The following is a 9,870-nucleotide window of genomic DNA, read 5'->3' on the forward strand; positions in this document are numbered from 1 at the left end:
CGAGGCCACGAGCATGTAGCCGAGGGTGCGCAGTCGGCCGTCGACGTCAAACAAGACACCGCGCGCAGCGGCCACGACGTCACCGTCGCTGGGCAGAGCCAAGAGACACTTGAGGGCGTGGAGCACGCGCCGCTTGTCCTGGAACGAGTCGGCGCGTCGATGCGGGCTCCCGATACGGACAAGAACGGGGCCTCGGACGCAAAGCGATGCCATGCCTCGGCGTCGACGCCCGAGACCTGTGAGAGCGCGCCACGAGCCGCAAACAGACGCGCTGCAATGGAAGCGTCGACGGCGACGCCGACCATAAGAAGCGCGTTGGCATGGACATTCGTATCGAGGTCCCCTCCAAAGCAAAATACTCGCAAATCGTTGCCGATTCGGTAGCACCCCCTACTGTATATCGGGGAGGGTCGGAACATCCGGATGAGATCCATGGATGAGATCCGGGATTGGCGCCAGCGGATCCAATATCACAGTGCTGCCTGCAATGGCCCAAGGACCTTGCGACCGTGTGTGTGGAGCGCCCCCGAGCCGTACGTACCTGCATCGTCCGAGACGACGGCGGCGAACACTCTCTGCCAGGCGTCGAGAGCCTCGGCGGCGGCTTTGGCCTGCAGCACGACCGCTTCGTGAGCTACCGCGCCATTGGCAAGCACGCGCTTCTCTAAGAGACGCCGGTCCACAAGAGCAGCTCCAGCAAGGCGTCGCTCGGTATCGAGCTGCCGGGTACATTGCACCTTTGGCCTGTATGCTGGCGCTGAGTGAAGACATGTAGTGAGCGTCGCGCCGCAGGGCGTCCGCGTCTTCGAGTCGCTTAACAATCCGTTTGTCTCGATCTGCGTCATCACGTGCGCCAAGACGATCCGCCGCTACTGCTACAAGATCGCGCCGGCGCTCTCCTTGACCGAAGGCTGGGACGAGGTCGCGTTCGCGATGCGCTCGCTGCTGCTCCAGACGTCGATCAGCGCCGTGTGCTGGCTCGACGAGTGCAACGTGGTCGTGGGCGGCGACGACGGCGCCATCATTGCGATCAACGTCGGCCTCTCGATCTGTGGGCACTCGCACGCGTCGTTCCACGAAGTTGCGCTCACAGACCACGTCGGCTTGCAGTGGCTCTGGGCGGCCTCGGCCTCGGCGGCGCCCGTGCCCAACACCAACCACGACCACGACAGCAACGACACGCTCGTTCAATCGCTCTCGGTCGACTATGTCTTGCTTGTCTGGTCGTACGAACAGCTGAGCTGCCTCTGCCACCAAGTGATTGGGTCGGTGCTCGGGCTCCATGCTGACGCGGCGCCGGCGACCGCTGCGTCGATGGCGATCGTGGACCATCGCATGCTCCTGCACATAACGACGAGGACGACGCCGCATGCCATTGAGCTGCTCCATGACGAGCTCTCGCCAGCGTCGATCGACCTCCACGTCGCACGCCGCTTTGTGTTTAAGCAGCTTCCGGTCGTCCGACTGGTCGACTTGAGCGTTGATGACGCGCGGCTTTTCTCGATTTGGCGCGCGCCGTCGACCGACTATGTGGTCCATTACCCGCGCTTGCTCATGGCCCCAAGCAGGTAACGGGTATCGTCCTGCGTGGCACGCAAGCGTGGACAGCAAAAGTGCACCCCCGACGACGACGCCTTGTCGAAAGCCTGTACCGACTTATCGCAGATTGGCGTACACTCTATTTTATTCATATTCTTTCTTGCTAATCTTGGGTGTAGGCGTTCTACATGTAGCGGCTCGGCGCCCCGGGGCGCTTCAACGACGAGTGCCTCCGCTCGACCTTGTCGACGCTTGTGACGGGACCGGCACCGACGCTCGACGGCTCCGACGTGCGCGTCTGGACGCGGTCCAATGTCAGTGGTCGTTGCAGAACGCCAAGGGTTCGAACCCGTATACGCTCCGATCGATCGACCGTGTGGCGCCACGTTCTCGTCGTCGCCACAAGGTACGACATATGACAACTTGTCCATCAGAAAAAATGTTATACGAAACGTAGAACTAGCATAGGGCAGTGGAGAACGTGCCCCTCGGCTTTGAGTCGTGCAACTTGCTCGGATTGCGCGTGCTCTTGCGGCGGGACGTCATGACGTCAAGTTCGGGCACGTCCGACTGCCACTCGCGTTCGAGCGACGCATAGCAGGACGCTCTCGAAGCACCGCAAACGTGGGCAGAAGAATCGAGTCGTAGAGGTCCGCGATCGTCGCCGGGCGGTCGCTGAGGATCAAAGCGGTGGCCGCTCGAGCGGTCGCTGGCCATGTGGTCCAACTTGTACTGGCTATGCAGCCAGACGCAGTCGACCTCGAGTGAGCCCGTTGCGTCGTCGACGCGGTCGTTCATCGCGGTCGTCGTCGAGCTCACGACGTTGCTCAAGGAGCATGTGCCCGAGGGTCTGAGCCGACATGTGGTGTCGTTTCTGCAAGCGATCCCCGTCGATGTCGCCGAGGACGACATGACGCTCGAGTTTGTCTGGTACAGCCTCTTCAAGCTCTACGTGGGTGGCTAAAGGTGTCTACGAGAGTGCCCACTCCAGAAGCTGGTGGCGCTTGGTGCGAGTGCGCCGTCGCTGGACGAGTGCGTCCGGCGGTACTTTGTCGTGCAGCTCTGTGACGCTGGCCGCGTCGACGTGGTCTGTGACGTGCGCTGGGTGCGTTTCCACGAATCGCTGCTTCTGTGGCTAGCCGCCAACACCCACGCGCATGTGTCGCCGGCCTAGTCGTCGCAGAGCGCGTCGGCCTTGTTCTGTCTCCTCTACAGCTTTGACATCGCTTGCAGTCGGTTTGGGCACGCGCCATGTACTCGCTCGTCCTCGCCTCGAGCTCGAGTCGTTGGCCGCATCGATTCTCCAGGTTCAGCGAGACGAACTCCTCGCGGCCTCCAACGCCTTGGAGCTTGTACCTGAAGCACATCGGCGGTTTGTGTCACAGACCGGTCTCGCCTCGGACGCTGGCGACTACTCTTGGTCCGCGGCAAGCTCGCGCTGCCCAAGCTCAGTCTGGCACTCGGGTCGTCTCACTGCTGCTGACGCACCTTGCGTCCCTGCCCGTGCGGTCGATTGCGGTCGATTGCGGTCGATCGAGCTCGCGTCGGCGATAGCGCTTGAGCTCAACTTAGAGGTCGTGGTTCGTGCGGTCGCCGGTTCGACTCTTGGTTTGCTTATCTGAAAAGGTATGGCGTCGTCCGGTTGTGATATGCCGAGCGTCGATTGGTTGAAAAGAAGCCAATGAAAAGGGGGATAATGTCAGTTTTCAAATCAACGGCGACGGAGGATGCCAACGAACGACGAGGTAGAACGACGACCAAGCGACCTGCGACGATGTGGACGAGCAAGGATGTAGTATTCGCTTCTCACTGCTGCAGCAAGTGGCAACGTGGCTAAGGTTCAATCCTATCTCGACAAACGCGTCAACGTCAACTGCACAGACAGCGTACGTTGGATCTCTCGGATTGAATTGTTTTATAATCATACATTGGAGATTTATACGCCATTGCACCGAGCTGCTTACAATGGTCATGTGGACGTCGCCCGCCTCTTGCTCGACAAAGGCGCCGATGTGGAAGCGTCCAATGCGGTACGCTTTTGTCTTTATGAAGCGGTGTTAAAGTATCTATCGATGTAGAATGGTTATACACCACTGCACTATGCCGCTCAAGGCAAAAAACCAGAGATGGTCGAATTTCTTTTGGCAAAAGGCGCCAAAATCGACGCCAAAAACAAGGTACGTACTGCCACCATATTGGCGTATGGTGCGGGCATAAATGTGCCTCAAGCCATCGTCAAGGACCAACAATTGTTTTTCTAGAATGGCCAAACGCCGCGTGAGGTCGCAGAAGCACGCGGTTCTAATGATTTCGTCGCAACGCTTTTACGCGACTATCCTCGCATGCAAGAGGAGCAGGTAGATAGTCGATTATAATAACGTGCTTCTCTGCCGCGTCTATACTCACTCTCTGCTATAGCTCTTCGATGCACTGCGCGAGAAGCGCATTCCTGACGCCATGCGCATTCTCCAAAACAACTTTTATCACGTCAACCTCCGTGATAGCGTACGCATCACTTTTCAAACAATGTACCATTGATGATAGATGTGACTCATATGAGTGTAGTCTGAGACGCCGTTGCTGCACGTGGTCGTAGCGACGCAAGATCTGTCGCTGCTTCAAATGTTGCTTCAAAGGCGAAACCTCCAAATCGATGCCAAAGACTCGGTTCATCCATAAATCGTATTCACGTCCAACATTCTCATGTCAATGATGATGAAATAGATGGGTCGCACGGCTCTCACAGTCGCCATCACTACGGGCACCGCAGAGTTGGTTCAGGCGCTGTACCAAGCAGGCGCATCCGTCGATCTCGTCGACCTGGTTGGAAATTTACATCTTTTTACTGAGAATTGACGATGCGATGCAGAGTCTCCGTGCTTCAACGCCAGTCTTTGCCATCGCTTTACACCAAGCAGCCTCCATCAACGAAGGCAGCACGGTGGCTCAGCTACTGCGTCTGGGCGTCAGCTCCTTGTTGGCCAACGAGGTACTGTATAATTTTGAGCTAGAAATTCAAAAGCATCTTGGTTTGATCTAGAAAGGCGAGACAGCGTGGCATGTGGCGGCTGCAAAGGGGTATATGTCCATCCTCATGATGCTGCTCCAACAAGAGACCAAGGACGAGAACGGCATTGACGTGACCAACCACGTACACTCTACTTCATTTCCATTTTTACGTTAAGAACTGGTGTAGAATGAGGAATCACCCCTTTTTGTCGCTACCACCAGTGGCCACGCCGGCGTTGTCAAGTGTCTCCTTCGTGCCAACGCCAGCCCCCACATTATTTCCCATGTACTGCCGATAGATGATTCGTATTCAAAAGGCATCATTGCAACGCTAGGATGGATCGACACTGCTGCATGCGGCTGTGATTGGCGGGAACATGATTGTCCTTCACCAAATCGTTCAGAGTGGCGTCAACGTCGATGCGTCTGACGCGGTAGACAATATTGTATGTGATAGAATCAGTCCAACTCCTATCTCGTCTAAACTAGATGGGGCAGACACCGCTCCACATTGCGTCCGAGAAGGCCTACGACAGTGTGGTCAAGTACCTTCTGGACGTCGACGCCAACGTCTTTGCCAAGGACAAGGTATCGCCATCTCAACACACATGAAAGCTCTAGGATGACGCGATTCCTAGACGGGCAAGACGCCGTTGATGCTGGCGACCCACCCACTTGTCATCAACACCCTGCTACAGGCAGAAAAATCGACCAAGCAAAAGGTAGTCTAAACGATCCAACGCATCCTTCTGCAAGTATGAACGTCGTAGATCCCTCTGCTCTCGGAGGCCATGCTGGACCACATTGTTACGCGTGTTTCCACCTCGGAGACCATGCTCGACCACATCATCACGCGTGTCTCTTCCTCGGAGACTATGCTCGACCAACTCGTTGACCGTATCTGCGCCTCGGAGGCGATGCTAAGCAAACTCGTCCAGCGAATTTGCGACCGCCTCGACGTCGGCCACGAAGCTTTGGAGGTAAATTGCTGCATATGTGACGCGTCATTTCCTACGATGTAGGCCTCGGTGGATCGACCTGAGGGCACTCGAGGCGCGAACGTACAACTTATTTTGGACGATACATGTCCATGCAGACGGATGTGTAATTAGGGGCATGCTCAAGCTGTCTTCGTCAACGACGCCAGCCAAGAGCTGCTGGCCGACGACAGTGATTCCGACGCCGCGAACGCGGTACAGTATATACTCTGACTCGTTTCTTGAGACGCTAGAACGGTGTAGGCGGGCGACTCACCTCTGCATCTCGCTGTACAAACCAACGACCACAAGACGTTGATGTCGCTTTTGCGATCGCCCAGCATCAACGTCGACGTTCGCAACGCGGTACAAAAACAAAGCGGTCGACGACAACAATGACAATATTGTTGCTGTTTAGGCGGGCGTGACGCCGTTGACTCTGGCCATCCAAATGGGCCACCGACGCCTGGCGACGATGCTACAGACAGCTGTCCACCGCATCATCCCCAGCGTACTCATCACTTTCCTACGATCGATCTTTCTTTACCATGGGCGACTCTAGGTACCGGCCACGGACATCAAGATGGACCAATCTAGTCCAATCTATGGCACCGTGTACAAGGGCACGTACAAGGGTCGTGTCGTCGCCATCAAAACGCATGCCGATGAGTCCTCCGCCCAAGCAATCATCCACGAAATGGAGACCATGCAGCAGTAGATGACCTTGGTCTTGTGCAATGATCTAAACAGCAATGATTGTAGGTGCAACTCGGCGTACGTGCAGCAGCTGCTCGCCGTCTCGGATATCAACTCGACCAGTCCCAAGCTCGTGCTCGAGTACATGGACGCGGGGGATTTGCGCAGCTACCTCGACGCCAAGCGACTCGGTGAGCCCACCAAGGTCAACGTCTCATCATTGGAAGTCGCGTGGGTGGTTGCGAATGCGCTCGCCGATTTGCATCACAACGGCGTCTTCCACCAAGATCTTGAGAGCTACAACGTCCTTCTCTCCTCGACCAACTACGTTAAAGTCGCGAATCTCGGTTCTGGCCTCGAGTCGGATGCGACGACGGGCAAGAGCACACCGTACTGGACAGCACCCGAGGTGCTTGCGTCGACGAGCAACTACAGCTTTGCAGCTGACATTTACTCGTTTGGCGTCATTTTGACCGAGCTCGACACATTGCAGTTGCCCTTTCATGACGCCAAGGGCCTTGGGTACTGGGGCATCATCGACGGCGTGCGTCTCGGCAACCTCCGTCCGACAGTGAGCGCGAATTGTCCGCAGTGGTTGCGTGACCTCGCCGACGCTTGTCTCTCGTTTGACCCGAGGCTGCGTCCGTCGGCGCAGCTGATTGTCCAGTCGCTCCAAAAGCTACTCGATCGCAGCGAAGAAGAGCTTTTGGCGCCTTTTAAGAGCGAGCAAACGGCCAAGTTGGCCGAGCCGAGTCTGGGTAGCCCCACAGTACGCGCTGCTTTTTGTACGGTCGTTGGTGGAATGACGCTGTGCCTCTAGAGAATCATAATTGACGAGAGCCCACAACCACCGACGAGCGATGCGACCAGCGACCCCGATACCGCACCGGCTGCCGTCACAACCACATCTTTGATCGCATCGACAGTGTCGGCGGTCGGGCCACCCATACAAAATAATTGTAAATACGTCTGACCACGGTCCATGTAGACGACCTCGAACGCCAAGTCTGTGAGCACGCAAATCGTGTGTCAGCTCTGCCGTGTCTCCAACTCGCTCTTGCAGACGCACTGCCAAGGCTGCGCGGAAGAGCTCGCTTCCGTTCCGTCCAAGCTCAAAACGCTCCTCAAGCGTCTCTCGGTCGTCAAGAAAAGCGGATGGGAGATCGACGACGATCTTGTTTGCACCTGCTGCGACACACACCAACCGATGGAGGCGACCACCTGTGACAACTGCGACGATGCACTTCCAGACGACCAAGAGAAGCTGCGTATCCTCGTGCTACGCATCGAGCAAGTGTCCAAGTCCAAGGCCTAATGTCCAAACTGCACGTCTACATATACTCCTGGTATAAACCATGAAACGAACCAATTGCATGACTTCTTTGAATATACACCCTCAACAGAGCAAGTCCGAACAACGCAAACCAAGACGGTCGATATCGCTGGCCAGAGCGACGCCGACACTGTCTCCACCAAGAATGAATGCGAGAGTCTAGTGAAGAAATCACCGAATGTCGAGCGCTTGGTCTTCGAGGGGCTGAGAAATGGACGAGCAAACCGACTGCAGTCGCCGCAGGTGTCTTCATCGCTACGAGCTACACGGCAGTGTATATACCAAATAGAGATCAATACAAAGCCATACATATTACACATGGCCACAGCAACGAGAGCGAGCTCGGGTCGTTGGGAGAACCTCCTTGCCGTTCTTGACGGCCGTGAGCGGACCACCCGAGTCGCCCTGGCACGAGTCCTGGCCCTTGACACCGCCCGCGCAGCACCAGCCGCCGCCGTGCAAGGGTGAGCGCCGGTGCGAGTGTCGTCGTCTTGTCGAGGAGCCACTTTCGTTCCGACGTCGAGCGGTCTCACGTGCCACGACGGCAGACGCGCCGTGCAATCGCGCGCGTGGCGGAGGAGAATGCAGCGTCGACGGTGCATTGCGGGGACTACGTCGGTGTCTTCTGCCGCGAGCCTGGCCGACCACAGCGTCAGCGTCAGAATTTACGGCCCCGAGAAAGTCGTACATACTGCTGTTTCTGTTTGAACCTATAACGAGCGCGCGACCTTGCTTCTGACTTGGGTCGCGCACGCTCGCGACGAATGAGGAGATCCACAAGCCGCGGCAAAATATTGTTTGATTCAGGCGCTAGTCACATTGTGAGACAAATGCCGCGTGAGAGTATTAATAGTGTGGTACCTCGTGACAGACAGAAAAGTGCGCTGCGCCGACGCCGTCAGATCGAGGCCCATGCCAAGCTCGCGTCTGCGCCGTGGACCTTAGGCGGGCGCGGGCAAAGTTGATGGTTGCCGAGGGCTCCGAGCTCGACTCGTCGGCAGCTCGAGCACAGACCGGATCGCAGGCGACATCGAGCGAGAGGTTCGCCGCGAGCAATAGGTCGGCGTGGCGCTGCCAGCAGTCTCGGCTCGGTGCAGTGTAGAAGCAGGAGGACGTCATGCGTAAGGTGCTCGAGCTCGCGCCATCGGATTCGGTGCCGAGATTTGGCGCGCGCGCTCCGAAGACGATGCGGCGCTGGCCGACGTGCGAGAGAGGCCGTCGAGAAATTGGCCACGGCTCCGCCCAAGGGCCGACTCGGTGGCTCGCCACGCATGGATAGGCTGCGCCATACCTACATCGCCGTCGCATGAGCGCCTCGGCCTGAGGCCTGCGCACGGCATGTCACGTACCACGGGCCTGGGCTGGCGGTGATGGTCGGTTCGAGAACTGCGGCAAGGACACTAGTGATTGGCTCGAAAGTGACATCCTTGCCGCTCTGATTGGCCACAAAGCGAACGTCTTGTCGCTCTGATTGGCTGAAACGCTTTGGCCTATCGTTGACGAAAATGAGGGAGACCGACGAGGAACGCTGCATTGCGACCGAGCGATACCTCATGATGACATGTCCAGTACGTAGAGACCATTGATGGAGTCTCCTCGAGCACAATGCAGCGCCGTCAGAGGTGCCCAAGGAGCCTCGGCGTCGTCTTTCTGGCGTCGTCGGGTATTAATATTGGCGTTCGCCATTTAGAGCCATAAAAACCATATTTTGGTGAACACAGGCGCGCCGCGCCGGCGGATCGACCAGAATGAAGTTTGAAAATGAAATCACCCATACTTGCCAGAGTGCTAGACCACACTTTGGGGAGTCCAAAATGCTATGTGGCGTCGCCGTGCGAGCTCTGTGGCAAGAGCAAATGACAGCGGCAAACAATATTTGATATAGTGTGCTTTTTCGCTATACCGAAATACTGTACGGGATACGAGGCCTCATCACGCAGCGGTATTGCGCGCACGTTGTCTCCCTCGGCCACATGCAACGCGTTCTTTAACATGAACAAAAAGAGACGACGTCCTCGGTTTCCGCGACTTCGACGCATTTTCGACCGAAATTGCATGTCGAATTTCGTGAAAACCGACGCTCGGCAGTTTGAGTTTGATATGAGTGTCCAAGCAACGACGGCGCCCAACAAACTGGTCGCACACCGGGTCGAAACCCACTGCCAACTGTGGCAGCCAGTCTTACGGTCCTTGGAGCTTCGGAACCCCGCGATGTCACGTGAAGTATTTGGGCAATTCTGCCACCACCTCGAAAAATGGAAAATGGATTTGCGCGTTAATGCGCTACGCGCAAAGTCGGAAACGACATGTACATCA

The 9,870-nt window shown here is 56.8% G+C and overlaps 1 protein-coding gene across 1 annotated transcript; it reads left to right on the top strand.

The window, feature by feature from the left end:
• Positions 1 to 3,266: 3,266 nt before the first annotated feature.
• On the top strand, positions 3,267 to 7,536 carry SPRG_22377 (TKL protein kinase; the record flags this gene model as incomplete). Its single annotated transcript, XM_012356091.1, has 23 exons — positions 3,267 to 3,284; positions 3,336 to 3,425; positions 3,474 to 3,569; positions 3,618 to 3,716; positions 3,801 to 3,896; positions 3,958 to 4,044; positions 4,105 to 4,206; positions 4,264 to 4,362; positions 4,409 to 4,528; positions 4,580 to 4,690; positions 4,736 to 4,834; positions 4,884 to 4,982; positions 5,038 to 5,136; positions 5,187 to 5,270; positions 5,319 to 5,528; positions 5,571 to 5,609; positions 5,661 to 5,741; positions 5,790 to 5,891; positions 5,944 to 6,036; positions 6,088 to 6,239; positions 6,288 to 6,990; positions 7,042 to 7,155; positions 7,210 to 7,536. 23 exons carry the CDS (start codon positions 3,267 to 3,269, stop codon positions 7,534 to 7,536), a joined length of 3,120 nt encoding a protein of 1,039 aa, XP_012211481.1.
• Between the last annotated feature and the right edge of the window lie 2,334 nt (positions 7,537 to 9,870).

The sequence above is a fragment of the Saprolegnia parasitica genome (assembly GCF_000151545.1).
Source record: "Saprolegnia parasitica CBS 223.65 unplaced genomic scaffold supercont2.373, whole genome shotgun sequence".
Taxonomy (NCBI): Eukaryota; Oomycota; class Saprolegniomycetes; order Saprolegniales; family Saprolegniaceae; genus Saprolegnia; species Saprolegnia parasitica.